Source organism: Globicephala melas, chromosome 15 (genome assembly GCF_963455315.2).
Source record: "Globicephala melas chromosome 15, mGloMel1.2, whole genome shotgun sequence".
Lineage (NCBI taxonomy): Eukaryota > Metazoa > Chordata > Mammalia > Artiodactyla > Delphinidae > Globicephala > Globicephala melas.
In genome coordinates, this window is record NC_083328.1 from 65,069,720 (window position 1) to 65,085,707 (window position 15,988).

Genomic DNA, 15,988 nt, shown 5'->3' on the forward strand with positions numbered 1-15,988 from the left:
TTTTGTCCTTCCCTCACATGTCTGTGGCTTCAGAATTGCAGTCTCACCCCTTTTACAGGGACTGTGAGAAAGCTGGTCTCCTCCTCTACAGAAGTCAGCGGTCCTTTAGCGTGTTTTTATTCTGTCACAGAGCATAGAGTCCTCGTTGAGTGAGGGGTGGAAGGACAACCGACTTAGAATGAAGTGTTTAGCCAGGGTCAGCAGGCCAGCTGCGAGGGACACTGCATGCTGTGTCCCGTGGCCACCATTCAGTCAGAGCAGCTCTGGCTGCTCAGTGAGCCCCCAGGGACAGGGCTCCAGGCGGCCACTACCATCTGGCCAGAGTTGACATGCCAGGAGAAACTGTTCGCCATCCCAGGCAGCCCCCCAGGGGGACTCGTAATAAGGTGGCACCTGTATCACCCCGGATTGGGCTGGTGACGGAGCAGTGAGTGAGGCAGCCCCTACCCTCTCGGTGCTCACGTCCAGCCTGGCGGGAAGATGGACAGTGTGCCTGTTATTACCATGAGGTAAGCACTCCCCAGGGAGGCATCTTGAGCCTGCTCCAGGGCCCGTTACAGAATCAGAGTTGCCCTACAGTCACATATGGATTTAGTTATTTTTTAATTTCACTTTTCTGTAATTATAATAGTGACCATGTATCAAACACCTGCTATGTGCTACTCACTTTACGTCCGTTCTCTCTAACCTGCACAGCAGCCCTGCTGGCATCATTATCCCCGGTTTACTGAAGCTGAAAGAGAGGTCCCAGAGAGTAAGTAACTTGTGCAAGGCCCTGGGACCAGTACTCATGGAGCCGGCATTCAAAGCGAGGTCTGACTCCACAGCCCGTGCTCTGCCCTCCCTTGAGCTGCCTCTGTTCAGGAGACAATCACAGGTCCCTGACTGATACAGTCCACTTTGATCTGTTCTACTGTCCATATGGGATTTAATGAATTCACAACAAATGTAACCTATAGAATCTTAAATTTTTTTAAATTTATTTTATTGAAATATAGTTGATTTACAATGTTGTGTTAGTTTCTGGTGTACAGCAAAATGATTGTTCCCTGTGCTATACAGTCGGACCTTGTTTATGCATCCTATATATAATAGTGAGCTTCTGCTAATCCCCAACTCCCAACCCATCCCTCCCCCACCCCTCCTCCCCCTCGGCAACCACAAGTCTGTTCTCTATGTCTATGAGTCCGTTTCTGTTTCATAAATAAGTTCAGAATCTTAAATTTTTTGAACTAAGGTTTGTACTTAGATCATTAGTCCTTCAGCTTTATTTTCTTTTTAAATTTTGTTTTTACCCAGGTAATGCTTGTACATGGTACAGAAGTTCAAATTTTAACAATAGATATGCAGAGAGGAGTCTCCCTTCCCATCTCCCACCCGGAAGCAACTGCTGTCACCTGATTATCCATCCAGAGAAGTTCTGTCCAGCAGTTTCCCAGCTGTGTTCTACCTGAGCCCCAGGCTTCCCACAAGTGCATCAGAAGCCAACATAGAAGAGAAGGTGGGTAGGGCTTCAGGCCACTGACCCCCTCAGCTACAGTCCCCTCCACTTTGTTTTTTTTTTTGTTTTTTGTTTTTTCAAAATGTGAGACAAGATAGTATTATATAATTGCAAGCAATATAGTATTAATTAATTAATTTATTTTTGCTGTGTTGGGTCTTCGTTTCTGTGCGAGGGCTTTCTCTAGTTGTGGCAAGCGGGGGCCACTCTTCATCGCGGTGCACGGGCCTCTCACTGTCGCGGCCTCTCTTGTTGCGGAGCACAGGCTCCAGACGCGCAGGCTCAGTAGTTGTGGCTCACGGGCCTAGTTGCTCCGTGGCATATGGGATCTTCCCAGACCAGGGCTCAAACCTGTGTCCCCTGCATTGGCAGGCAGATTCCCAACCACTGCGCCACCAGGGAAGCCCCCCCCCCCCACTTTGCCCTGCTTCCTATGTTAGACTGCCTCCTGAGAGTTTGTTTTTCCAATAAGTCCCTGTACTAAAAGCAAGTTTGAACTCACACCTTCACTTTCAAATGAGGTCCCCTTTTCCATCAGTTTTGTGATGGGAGGGTTTGGGGGGAATGTGAGGTACAATCCCTTAGGATTCAGAAAGGGTGTACGGTTCCAGGGGTTGGGAGACCAAGGAGACGGGACAAGGAGTAAACTCAGCTAACTTTAACAACCCGCCACTCAAGGCTGAGAAGAGCTTTAAGAACAAGGGGAAGATCCTCATTATTAATCTTGCTCACCCTCAGGCTCGAGGGGTGTGGTCCTACCTCTTGCGTCTGCTCACGGCTGAGATTCTGCCTCACGAAGCAGCCCCACCCCTCCAGGAGGACTTCTTGGGCTCGAAAAAAGGCCCCATTTGCCCTGTGGTTCTGAACGCGACTTCTGCGTCTGCCACTCATGGGCTTCCCAAGCTCTCCCCTTCAAACAAAGCCCCTTCGTGTCCATCCTTGTGTCCATACCTGGGTCCGGGACATGGCACCCCAGCCAGGCGGTGTTCCTTTTCCTATGTAAACACGGCACTAAAATAGCCTTTCAGCACTGTTAGCCAGAATTCCTTCCTGCGGGAAATGAGGATTTCATCTTCCTCCTCCTCTGCGGCTTGCTGCTCCGCTCACGGCGGTCGGCCTGAGTTCAGCGGCGTCAAGATGGGCCGTGTCTAATTTAGAGAGATTTGCATGCAGGCTGCATTCCTTCTTTATCTGGGGGAAATGCATCGTCAGGGAAGCTGGAAGGCAACCTTCAGTCACCCTCACAGCAGCACCAGTGCCCAGGTGGCATCTCCTGCCGTTACCAAAGCGTCAATTTAGTGCCAACAGGGAGACCAGACTCGCTTTCCTAAAGACAAAAACTTCTTGATTAGATTTTCTTACTCCACAGTAGAGATAAAAGTGGAGCCACATTTTTCAATCTGTCTTGCTCCCCGGTACACGTGGAAAGTGGTTGGTATCACAGAGGTGGGCCTTCGTTATCTGTGCCGAGAAAATGGCAAGCGCTTCTCCAGTCCCCTTTCCCTTGTTAGGTAACACGTGCCCTTGGCATAAACTTCAGAAGGTACATAAGGAGATTCAGTGCATAAGTCTCCCTGCCAGCTGCGTCTCCGGCCCACCCAGGCCCCTCCCCAGAAGCAACCAGTGCTAATGAGCTGGAGTATCCTTTCGGAGGCAGCCTTCAGTGTCTTCAAGTGAATAAAATATAGTCAGTACAAACGGTGGCATCTCCTGGTCTCTGGTCTGCACCTTGCTTTTCACTCTACATCTACCCAACGCACAGAGTCCCCCCCCTACTCCTTTAATAGCCGAGCTCCATTGCAGAGCGGTACCATAATTCAGTTAATCCCGTTAATGGACATTTAGGTTGTCTTCGATCTTTGGCTATTACAATGCCGCAGTGAACATCCTTGTATAGAACGTCATTTCACACATGTGTGAGTTTAAATTCCCAAGCAGAATTGCTAAGTCAGAGGGGATGTGCAATTTTCACCGTGATGCATATTGTCACGTTGCCCTCCTTCCATCAGTGGTGTATGTGAGGGCTGCCCCACACCCTCCGTGGCCGTGTTAGCCGTCTTCATCTCTGCCTCTCTGATCGGGGAATGGAGTTTACTGTCGTAATTTGCATTTCTCTTATGAGTGAAGTCATTCGGTGTTTCGGAAGAATGGATTTATTGAGTGTGTGCCGTATTAGCTGATACTCATTGAAGCTCTTGCTATATGCTCGTCAAATTAGCACATTTAACCCTCGTTCGTGAGGTGTGGGTACTTTTATTATCAATCCATTTCACAGATGAGGAAAGCAGATCGAGAGGGTCAGTGGCTTACAAAGTGACGGAGCTGGGAGGGGAACAGCAAAGTGGTTTCAAAGCCCACACTCTTGATCCCAGAGCCACACTGTCCCCCAACTACGTGGCAGAGGAGGGGCTCCGCCCTATCGCACTGGAAGCAGAAGCCCCCGAGAAGCAGCCGGCTCAGCCTCATGACTGAAGTCCCCAGCGGCCCTGCAGGGTCCCTGCTTTCTCCCTGTGTCTCTCACGCCACATCTGAGCAGTGGCTGCAACACTCACCTGCGTGAGGGCCCCGGGGCCAGGCTCCCTGGCTGCTCTTCCCTGGAAGAAGGTTAGGCTTTCCCACCGCAGCAGCGAGGAGGAGAAGCCACTTACAGGCACGCTTGGAGCGAGGCTCCTTGCCTGCCGTTCGCATCATCGCCTCCTCTGCCCACCCACCAGTTCACACCCCTCACCCAGCACCTCCCTGCTCCTCGCTCCGCGTCCCACGTTGCCTCCTGCCATTCACCTCCCGGGAAGCGTTTGCTGAGCGCCCACTCTGTGCCAGGCCCCATTCTGGGCTCTGGAACTGTGCCCCCCAGATTGAAAGGCAGTGTGAACCACCCCCCACGGTAGCCGAACAGGGTGTCACGAGAGAGCGATGATGGGCTTCAACAGAGGTGAGGGGCAGAGAGGGGCCCCCAAACCTAGCAGGAGAGATTGGGAGAGATGGGACCCAGCACCATAACTGTGTCTTGAGTGACTTTCACGGGGTCCTTAGGATGGCCGTAGTCTCAACACCAAGAGGTATCAATAGAAAGTCATTCGAGGCAGAGGGAACTGCGCAGGTAAAGGAACGGGGCCATGACAATGCAGGGGGCCTTTGGAGATGAGGGGGTTTTCACAGTTACCTCACTGGATAGGCCCTGGCTACGCTGAGGTCAGCAAGGCCGGGGTTGAGTGAGCTTCTGGCTGTGGCAGAACCTGACAGAACTACATACGTGGTGATTTCTTAGGAGTTCGGGAGTCACGTTTGTCCAGAGTCACAGCTTGTTCTAGTTAAATCTCCACAGTCCCTGAGTGATGGAGAAACACATTCCATTGGATGGTGATGAAGCCTCCGTTCTGACCCCTCAAGCAAGATCCGGCCTCGCAGGCCATGCAGAAAGTGCCCAGGACCCAGATACACTGATATTAGCTGAGCAAGGAGCAAGGCCACCACCCCTAAGGCAGCGGGAAGGCTGCAGGAGGCTTCCCACAGCCCCTGGGAAGAGGCTCTGCTCTAAAGCCCTAGAGAGCAGCTGGGGAAGAATCACCAGAGGCGGGTCTTCAGAAACCAGGCCGTGGTCTGGCCACAGCTGAGGAAGGTTCCAGCCCAGCTCCAGCCCCTGAGGCCTCAGCAAGCCCGCCCACCCAGGAAACACCCAGATGGAGGACGGCAGGGGACAAGGGGCAGGAGCCCCCAGCCCACCCTCTGTGAGACATGAGCCTCACCCTCTCGGAATCTCAGCTCTCCTTCATCTGGGGACTGAGAGGGTCTCTGAGGGCCCAGCCCGGGGAACTCCACACCTGTGACCAGCTCATGGTGCCTGGGAGTTCATCACCCACCTCCCCCGCACCATTTACTGAACACCCACCAGAGCTGGAAACAAAACAGACATTGTCCCTGCTCTCCAGGAGCTCACGTCCTCTTCCTAGTGGGACAGACTGAAGGACAATAAACAAGTAAACAAATACGTAGAGTGATTCCTGTCAAGGAGCAAACTCAGTGCAAAGTGATAGAGACTAGTTAATGGGGGACCCTGAGGATGGGTGGTCTGCGAAGTCCTCCTCAGTGAGGTGCCTTTGAGCTAAGCTCTGAATGATGTCAAGGAGCTGGGCAGCCCAAGAGCTGGGAAGAGGGTTCTAAGCAAAGGCACAGGTGCAAAGGTCCTGAGGCAGAGAGAGAGCACCGTCATTCTCCAGAAAGTAGCCGAAAGAAGCCACTGTGGACCCATGCATGAGGCAGGGCTGGTGGAGGATAAGGCCAGAGAAGTGGGCAGGGGCCAGGTCTTGCCGGGCCTGGAGGGTCACTGAGGGGTTTTGAGCATGGAAGGGATGTGATCTGGTTTTGAAAAGATCCCTTTGATGGCTTGATGGAGCTCACACTGTGGAGCCCAGCATGGAAGCAGGAGACCCAAGAAGAGGAGATACTGGCGCTTTGGACCGGGAAGAGGTAGTGGGTTAGAGACAGGGGGTTAGGGATGTGGCTGAGGCAGAGCCAGCCGGTCACTCTATAGGGAGGGGCCCCCTGCCCTGTGGAGGCTTCCCCCAGCACTGAGGAGTGGGAGCAAGTTCACGGCCCGGCAGGAGTCAGGTGGGGCCACCACAGGGCTGCTCAGTAACAAATATCTTTAATGAATAAACAGAAGTGCTTTTAGGGCTTGCGGAGTCATATCATTTCCACCTGCCATAAAATTTCATCAGAAGCAGGCGCTGCAGGGAGAGAGGAATGACTGCAATCAACGTGCCCACCCACCCTCAGGCCCTGCCTCCACTCTGAGCGGACGCAGCTCCACGCCCTGGAGAATCCAGACCCAGACCCCTCTCCCCAGGCCTTCCTGGGGCCCATGGAGTCTTGTCCTTCCCTGCGCCAGCCCCACAGCTCGAACAGGCAAGAGGGAGCAGTGGGCAGGGACATGTATCTTGCCATTAAAATCCAGGGGCTTCACTCTCCTTAGCTGGGAAATGGGCACAAAAATTCTGGCCCCCACTTTTCCCCCCTCCCCTGGACACGAGGACTTTACTCTCTCCTCATCTAAAGCAGATTAGGTGGGTTTCAGAGGAAGCAGTGATCAACACTGCTGAACTCCTGGAATGACAGAGCTGGGGGGAAGCAGAACTTGGGGTCAGATGTTTTACAAATGAGAGAACAGAGGCACCAAGAAAGTAGGTGACTGTCCTAAAATCACACAGGATCTGCAGATCCAGCCATCCAAAACTACCCTAGTGCCAGCTACGTGATAGCGCCAACGAAATGCCTGCCTCCTCGAATCCTCCCCACATTCGTGCGATGTGGAGACTATCGTTATACCATTTTGCAGATGAGAACACTGAGGCCCAGAGAGAGCTAGGGTCCAGGTCACCCCTTCAGTTAGAGACAGCCAGATGAGAGTCCAGTTCTCCAGCCTCTCACCGCAGGCTTTTTCTGCTTTATTCAAGCGTGGTAGGGCTGAGATTGTTTTCTTGAGGCCTTTGAAGGACTGGGGTGGAAATTTTGCTGAGTGCCTACTACATGCCGGGTAGTCTCTGAACTGAAGGCCACTGTCCCCAGCACCTTGCTGCATCCCTGTAGCATCCTCCAAGGTGCCACGCTCACCTCCATTTTACAAATAAGAAAAGGAAGTACAGAGAGATCAAGGAATTTGCCCAAGGTCACACAACCGTGTCACTGATGCTGGCCATGACTGCCAGCACTTAAACAACTGGAGATCCTCAGGCCCCTCCTTTGGCCCCAGTGCCACCCTCCCCCAGCCAGTGGGTGTAAGGCCAGGAAGCCTGGCCAAATGAACAGACCCAGCCGGCAGCCTGCCTGGGCCTGTGGTTATCAGTTAAGCTCATTAAGTGGCCATGGCAGGACATGGCCTGTGCCAGCTGCCTTCCCCCTACCCCCAACCTTGCTCCAGCCCTCTTGGGAGCAAGGCCTGAGGACAGGTTCTTGCTTTTAGCAGCTGCAAGCAAAAGTCTCTCTGTAATTGGGAAAGATTAAAAGATGCACAAACAAATTTCAGCAGGCTGGCTTCGTGGACCCACAAGGGCAGTGAACACAGGGCATGGATGCTGGAGACAGGCTACCTGGGTTCAAATTTAATCCTGCTTCTCCCCAGCTGTGTGACCCTGGGTGAGTCACTTCACCTGCCTAACTCAGTTTCCTCATCTATAAAATGGGGCGATCATACTATACAATACTACTCACTGTCTAGACCAGCAACAAGCTGATACACAAGAAGCACTTGAGCACCTATAATGTGCTGATCAGTGGTCATATCATCCTCCTTGATATCCTTATCTTATTGGATGTTCTTGTTCACCTTCCCCACTGGACTGGGAGCTGACTCATCTTTGTTTATACCTTCCAGAATGAAGGAGAAAACCCATGAGGGCATCAATCCATCCATCAGCAAACACCCAAGCCAAGGTCCTTTAGGAACAAAGAGTGAGCAATGTATTTTATACAAGTGCTTTTTTTTTGGCTGCTTTGGGTCTTCATTTCTGCTTGCAGACTTTCTCTAGTTGCGGCAAGCGGGGGCTACTCTTCATTTCCACGTGTGAGCTTCTCCTTGCGGTGGCTTCTCTTGTTGCGGAGCACGGGCTCTAGGTGCATAGGCTTCAGTAGTTGTGGCTTGCGGGCTCTAGAGTGCAGGCTCAGTAGCTGTGGCGCACGGGCTTGGTTGCTCTGCAACATGTGGGATCTTCCCGGACCAGGGCTCGAACCCATGTCCCCTGCATTGGCAGACGGATTATTTTTTTTAAATTTAATTTAATTTATTTTTTATACAGCAGGTTCTTATTAGTAGTCTATTTTATACATACTGGTGTATATATGTCAATCCCAATCTCCCAATTCATCCCACCACCACCACCCACCACTTCCCCCCTTGGTGTCCATACGTTTGTTCTCTACATCTGCGTCTCTATTTCTGTCCTGCAAACCGGTTCATCTGTACCATTTTTCTAGGTTGGCAGGTGGATTCTTAACCACTGCGCCACCAGGGAAGTCCCAACAAGTACTCTTTAAGGGATTGGGGAATTGAACCAGAGTGCCATGCGTGGGCCTGAGCTACTGTCCAGCCACTGCTTACAGCCCACACTGATGTCCCCGACCCCAGGCCCTTGTCCACGCCCTTCCTTCTCTGTAACCTGCCCCACTTCCCACTTCCCCAAACCCCTGTTGACCCTACTCATTCCTTGAGACTGGCTCCCTATCTGGGAAGCAGGAGCATAAGTCCTGCCCTTGGGGGGCTCCCAGCCTCACAGGAGAGACAGAGGCAGATATAACCCCATCAGCCAGAGCGTGATAAGCAGAGGTGCCGAGAACCCCACACACTCTGCCCTCAGCCCTGAGCGCCCCCAGCGCCTCTTCCACCCCCTCTCTGCCCTCCCCAGACCCCCAGTGAGCTTTCCCTGAGCCCACTTCTCCCCACCTGCCCTATGAACTGACTGAGGGTGGGAGCCGCATTTCATCCATTTCCGCTCTGCTGTGCCCAGCGCAGGGCCTGCCACCCAGGTGGTGCTCCTGCAACATTTCTTCAGCAAATAATTTCTGAGCACTTACTCTGTGCTGGACCCCGTGGGAATAGAGAGCAAACAGGCAGACATGCTCCTTGCCCTGCTGCCTTCCAAGCAGGGGAGACAGAAGTAAACAGCAAGATATAAACCAGCAAGGCAGCCTGAGATGGTGCTTAGGAGCTATAAAGAAAATAAAAGAGTGACTGGAAGGAAGGGTAGCTACTCTGGTCTGGATGGTCAGCCTTTCTGAGGAGGTAATGTTGGAGTTGAGACAGGACTGCTGAACAGAGCAGCTGCCGGGGGGAATTGGGAATAAGATTCTCGACAGAGGAAGTAGCAAGCGCAAAGGCCGTGGGGCAGGAGTGTGGTTCACCTATTGAGGAACGGCCAGATGCGCCATGAGAATGAGGAGGAGAGTGGGAGGAGATGAGTTTGTAGAGTGGGGCTGGGAGCAGACCGTACAGGGCCTTGCCAGCCACAGTAAGGAGTTTGGATTGTCTCCCACATGCAACGGGAAGCCATCGGAGGATTTTACGCAGAGAAGAGACATGCGTGGAGTACGATGACTGAGTCAAGGAGGGAGGGAGGGAATGGTTGAGGGGAGGGAGGATGAGAGGATGAATGATGGAGGGAAGGGTGGAGACTGAGACTCTGGCCGCCTGCATGGAGGAAGCGCCACCGTGTGGGACAGGATCTGTTCCCCTCCTGTCCCTCTGGCCCACTGTCGGGAGGGGCCAGCGCCCAGCCTGGGCTCACAGTGGTCAGAGCGGCAGCCACAAAAGCGTCTTGAGTCAGGGTGGGAAGCAGTGGGAACATCTGAACTGAATTATGTCTGGGAAGGTCCCCGCCACTTCCTGGAGGAGGCTGCTCTGGCCCAGGAATAAAAGGGAGAGTGGAAATTCCGCAGGTAAGAAGACAGGAGGGGCTTCCAGGAACAGAAATGAGCAGGCAGAGGTGGGGAGGCAGGAAAGAGTCCAGCTCTGAGCTGGGGACCTTACAGACCCAAATCCAGTTAGTTGTCACCACAGCCCTGTGAAGGGCAAGCTGCTGTCCCCGTTTTATAGATGGGAAAAATCAAATGTCAGAAAGAGGAAGAGGCTGGACGGTCACAGGCTATTGCGGGTGAGAGCTGAGACTTGAACTCAAAACCCAAGAAGGGTTAATAAAATACATCCCCACATTCTTGTGGGAAATGGGGATTCTACCTGGAAAGCAAGTGGGGAGTAGGGGGAGGATACTGTCAAAGACCCACAAAAACACTTGTGGGCAAGCAGAGTAGCTCATTCTCCCTGGGGCATCATGGAGGGCTTCGTGGAGGAGGTGGCATCTGAATTCAACTGTGAAGGGTGGAGAATTGGGTGGAGAGGAGGGAGCGGGGCAGGAGGGGAGAGGTTGCCGAGGGAAGAGCATGGCAAAGGCCCAGAGAGGGAAAGCGTGTTGGAGGAAGTGTGCCCGCTCCAGGGTGGCCAGAGCAGCGGGCAGGGAGGCGGGCGGGGCAGTAGTAGAGACGGCGACAGGGAGGTGGGCAGGAGCCAGATTAGGAATGCTCCAATGCCAAGGCCAAGCGTTTGTACTCTTTTCGGAAGGCCCAGAGGGGCCCTGGAAGTGTTCTGAACCAGAGAGAGGCAGGTCACATATGTATATGAGTCTGAAGGATGCTCCGTTCTTGCACATAATGGATAGAAAGGGGTAGATCAGGAGGCTGTGAGAGCCAGGCAGCAGCTGGTACTGCTGTCTAGGCAAGCGTGCTGGTGGCTTCAGCCGGGCCATGACCTTGAGGATGGAGAGGAGGAGATGTATCTGAGAGCTATTATGGAGTTCTAGCGGGCCGGGCTCGGTCAGGGAGAAGGGGGCTGAGAGCAGAGGTGGGTCCCCTCTGGGGGTCGGATAGCACTGTCACCTCCCTGGCCCGAGACTAAAGCCATTCATTAATGCATTTATCCATCTTTCCAACCATCCATCCACACACCCGCCCACTTACCCTTCCTGCCATCGAGTAGGTATCAGTCCCCTCTCTGGGAGGATTCCTCTATGTTTTGCGGGGTGGAGCGGGGCATGAGATGCCTGGACCGGTCCCCAGCTCTCTGGAGCACTTCGTGGTCTAATAGGGAGACCATCGTGACAAGCGATGGTCACAACCCAGTGTGCCGAGCACGGGTGAAAAGGGAGACAAAGTTGGAGAAAGAGGGTTGGGGGGGAGAGAAGAGGAGGAGAAAGGTTCAATGCAGTCCAGCTCCACTTTGGGACCGTGGGTCTGCAATGTCATTGTCCCAGACTAAGGACAGTACATTATTAGTATTATTAATTATCATTAATCTAATTAAATGGCAATTACAATTAAGAACACAGCGATAAAAATGCCACCTTGGGTTTAAATGCCTCTTCTCCTCCGGCATCTGAGTGAGGGATGCTCCACGAACTCAGCCCACCCTCCACTGTGGCACCACCTCCAGCCCTTGCATCTCAAAGTCCCCGCTGAGGGGTCACAGAGTCTGACTCCCCTCGTTTTACAGATGGGCAGACTGAGGTCCAGGGACAGGAAGTGACAGGCACCGGGGTCGCCCACAAATCTGTGGCTAAGGTGAACTTAAGCCAAGAGGCCCCATTCTTGCTGCTTCCTAACTCACCCCATCCCTAATAGCATCGTTTTTTCTGGGAAAAACAGCTGTCAGAGGCAGCCATCCTGTTACTGATTAAACAAGGCAAATTCTATCGGAGCAGAATCAGAGACACCCCTGGACACCTACTTACATGGGCGGAAACGAGGAACACAGGCAGGGAATAGAAATATGAACAAACAGTGCAGGGAGACAGCTGAGGTGCCCTCTCCGTCACCTGAAGCCATCATATCCCTGAGGCTTCCAGACAGGAAGCATCTCCCAGTCCTTGAATAAGATGCCTGCTCCCGAGGAAGGGGCTCCCCAGCCGGGGTTCACACACACACACCCCAAAAGACAAAGAGACAAACTGGAGCTTGTGCACGCTGGACTGGAGCCGTTCCCCCTCTCAGAGCTTCCTCCAGAGCCTCACGGACAGCCGGTGTCATTTCAGGTCTCCAGCCAGGGCCATCGGGGCCGGGTGAGATTGGGCAGAGCTGGGCTGGAGCCCACACTGGCCTGGCCCCAGTGCTCTGACCTAGACAGGACCCAGGGCTCTGTCTGGATGCTGCCCCAGGCGCACTGCCCCTCATCTGGCCAACCCCCCCAAGAGGGCTGCCCCAGGAGGTTTTATCCCGTCAGTAGTGTTAGGTACAGGGGGCTGGGCTTTGCTGAGATCCTGCGTTTACATACTGGGCAGGATTGTGAGCATGTGAGGGCAGAACATCAGTCTAATTCCATTTCTGCATCCCCCACATGGACAGGCACAAGGCGGATACTAACGAACAGGTGAATTCAAAGTTCATTCCACCATATTTGTTGAGCTTTGTGTTTCTGCCGCGCTCTGGGGAGATGGAAAGGAGCAAAACAAAGCTCTCTACTCTTTTATTTCTTTTTGGCCACACAGCATGTGGGATCTTAGTTCTTCAACCAGGGACCGAATCTGTGCCTCCTGCAGTCGAAGCGGAAAGTCTTAACCACTGGACCACCAGGGAAGCCCAAAGATCCCTGCTGTCAAGGAACTCATGAGTGGAAGGAGACAGGCACAGAGCAAGCTAAACCAATCAAAAGAAGAAGAATGAAATGATACAATTTCAGATAGAAATAGGTGAGATGAAGAAAATAAGGTAATGAGGTAAAGAGCAAATTAGAGGGACTTCCCTGGTGGCACAGTGGTTAAGAATCTGCCTGTCAATGCAGGGGACACGGGTTCGAGCCCTGGTCCAGGAAGGTCCCACATGCCGTGGAGCAACTAAGCCAATGCGCCACAACTACTGAGCCTGTGCTCTAGAGCCCGTGAGCCATAACTACTGAGCCCGAGTGCCACAACTACTGAAGCCCGCACGCCTAGAGCCCATGCTCTGCAGCAAGAGAAGCGACCGCAGTGAGAAGCCCGCACACCGCAACGAAGAGTAGCCCCCGCTCGCCACAACTAGAGAAAGTCCGCGTGCAGCAACGAAGACCCAATGCCGTCAAAAATAAATAAATAAATTTATTTTTTTTTAAAAATAGCAGGGCTTCCCTGGTGTCACAGTGGTTGAGAGTCTGCCTGCTGATGCAGGGGACACGGGTTCGTGCCCCGGTCTGGGAGGATCCCACATGCTGCAGAGCGGCTGGGCCCGTGAGCCATGGCCACTGAGCCTGTGCGTCCGGAGCCTGTGCTCCGCAACGGGAGAGGCCACAACAGTGAGAGGCCCACGTACCGCAAAAAAAAAGAGCAAATTAGAGAGTGTGTTGTATGGGAGTGGCAAGGTTCTACTTGAGATAAGATGGTTCTGGAGGGCCTTTCATAGGAGGTGATGTTCCAGCTGAGACGTGAAAGGTGAGCAGGGCAGCCAAGGGCAGAGCTGGAGGAATGTTCCAGTCAGAGAGAACAGCGAGTGTGAACAGAATGAACCCCTGAGTGGGTGTACATGTGAATGAGGAGGAGGGGGTCTCCTGTGAGAGGACAGGCTGGGAGCCAGGGCCAAGCAGGTGTCCCCCCATCAGGCCCCGCATCCTCGATGGCTCCCAGGCCTCTCCGAGAGTCCCATGTACTGGCCTGGTGCACCGTCAGGGCGTCCTCGCCCCGCCCTCCATCTCCCGCAGCCCCCGTGAGAGGCCTCCTCCAAGGTGACTTGTTCATTGGTTACTGTTGGTATTATTGGCGCACCATTAATAATCATCAGCCCTCAACTGCCTCCCTGCTGTTCACATTCTACCTTTATTTCTGGCTGTGCCATGTGGCTTGTGGGAGCTTAGTTCCCCGATCAGGGATGGAACCCGAGCCCCAGCAGGGAAAGCGCCGAGTCCTAGCCACTGGACCACCAGGGAATTCCCTACTTTCCACCTTAACGTAGGTCAAAGGGCCTAAGTCACTGGGCTGTCTGAGTCTTGGGTCCCCCATCCCAGAGTTCGGCCTCTTCCAGGCCAGGCTCTTCCAGGGCTCTGACTCTGGCCTTCATGTCGTGTGACCTAGAACAGGTTACAGGTCCCCCTTAGCCTCCCTTTCTGCCTTGAACACGGAGGGGGGGGGGCAGTACCTGCAACCCCTCTACCACATTGCTTCCCACCCATCACCCAGCGGCTCGTTGTATCCACACCGACAGCAACCCTGCAAGATAGAGATAAGATTGTTACCTTGACCGCCTGCTTTAGATGTGGAAGCGGGGCCTAGGAGGGGCCCTGTGGCTTGGCCAGAGTCACACAGCCAGCAAGTGATGCAGTGGGTTTAAAACTCAGGCCCTGGCTGAGATTAGACACAGTGATGTTTCCACACAAATGTCCCTATCCCTGTGGTTATATTGTGGTTATGTAAGAATACGTCTTTGTTTTAGAAAATGCACACTGAAATTTGGAGGTAGTAGCATATCACATACCATGCTTGCAACTTTTCTGTAAGTTGGACATTAGTTCAAATTTTTTAAAATTTAAAACATCCAAAATACAGAAACAAAAACCAAACAAACAAGGCCTGTGTTCCTTCCACCCGGAGCTCAGTGTCTAGGCACGGCTGGCCAGGCTGCCGCCAGCAAGTTGGGTGATGTGACTTTACCCCTCACTTTGTAAACCTGGAAACAGAAGCTCAGAGTTGTCCAGTCATTTTCTGAGGCCACACAGCCAGCGAGGGGCAGGATGCATGCCCATGGGGTGCTCCCCACCTAGTGAGGCAGAAAAACCAGAGAGAGGGGAACACAAGGGTGGGGAGGGCAGGTGGCGGCTGGCGATCTGCGGCTGGGGGCCCCAGCAGGAAAGCCCTCTGGGGGATGCGGGGCTGGTGTTGGATGCCAGGCTGCTGGGGGCCAGGGCACTGGGCCAAGTGGTACCCCTGCCCCTGCCTCGTAGACCCCTTATTGGGTTCCCACCCCGGTCAAGGGCTGATTGATCCTCTACCTCCCTGGAGCTGATCCCACGTCTGCACCTGGAGCTGCTGCATGTTTTCTTGTCTCTGATTGTAAACAGATTTGACTAAAGAGGTAAATTAGAAGTTAATTAGAGAGAACATGATTGATGAGGCAGTTTGCCGTGATTGGGAGGCGTGGAAAGGTTGGGCCTCCCTGCACGGAGGCGACGGGAGAGGCGGGTAGAGGAAAAAATTCACAGGCCCATGGATCTGGAGGGGGCACCCAGCGTGGTGAGGGGCCTGCTCAAGGCTGCCCTTTCTCCTAGGCTCCAGGGTCAAGGCCAGGGCCACCTGGGCACGAGGGCCCAGGTGAGCACTCCGTGAGACCCTGTAAATGGGGCCCAGGCCCTTGCTGGGCTTGGAATGAAGCAGCTAGTTTGTCCTGTGAACGGCCAGAAGTTGCATCCTCGATGTGCAGGCTGGGCTGGGGAAGATGCCGGCACTTTCCAAACACTTACATGGCTCCAGGCCCTGTGCAGCTTCTCAAAACCTTGCAAGGTCAAGGCTGTATCTCTGTTGTCTAGATTAGGTGCCCTTGGAGATTCAGAGCTAAATCAGCTTGCCCAAGGTCACACAGCTAATAAGGATGGAGCTGAGACTGACCTCTAGAGTCTGTGTCTTTCCCAATTCCAGGCTGTGTGCCTGGTCATGTGTCCAACTGCCCAGGCAGTGCGGGGGTCTTTCCCCACAGCACCTCCTGCTTACATACCTCCAGCAATGGTGAGCTCACTTCCTCATGAGGCAGCCGGTCCAGCAGCAGGACAGCTCTGACTGTGGGAACATTTGTCCTTATGTGGACCTGGTCAAACTCCCTCCAGTCCTACCTCCAGGTCCCAGCTCGGCCACTTGCCCACTTCCTTCATAACCCCCTGCTACCCTCCACGTTAGACGTCACCTCACCCAACTGCCTCATTCTTCTGGGGAAACTGAGGCGCAGAGAGGGAGCAAAACCCCAGAGTGACACAGTGAGGGGGTGTCAGTGCAGGGC

The 15,988-nt window shown here is 53.5% G+C and overlaps 1 protein-coding gene across 3 annotated transcripts in view; it reads left to right on the plus strand.

The window, feature by feature from the left end:
* The window catches only part of CTNNBL1 (catenin beta like 1), a 192,051-nt gene that overhangs the window by 170,129 nt on the left and 5,934 nt on the right, over positions 1-15,988 (plus strand). The window contains exon 16 of one of the 3 annotated variants that reach the window (XM_060284239.2): positions 1,300-1,501. The exons of the other annotated variants lie outside the window; for them this stretch is intronic. Coding sequence (XP_060140222.1) covers positions 1,300-1,454 — 155 coding nt within the window. The 3' untranslated portion in view covers positions 1,455-1,501. The remainder of the gene's footprint in view (positions 1-1,299; positions 1,502-15,988) is intronic. 3 annotated transcript variants of the gene reach the window in all.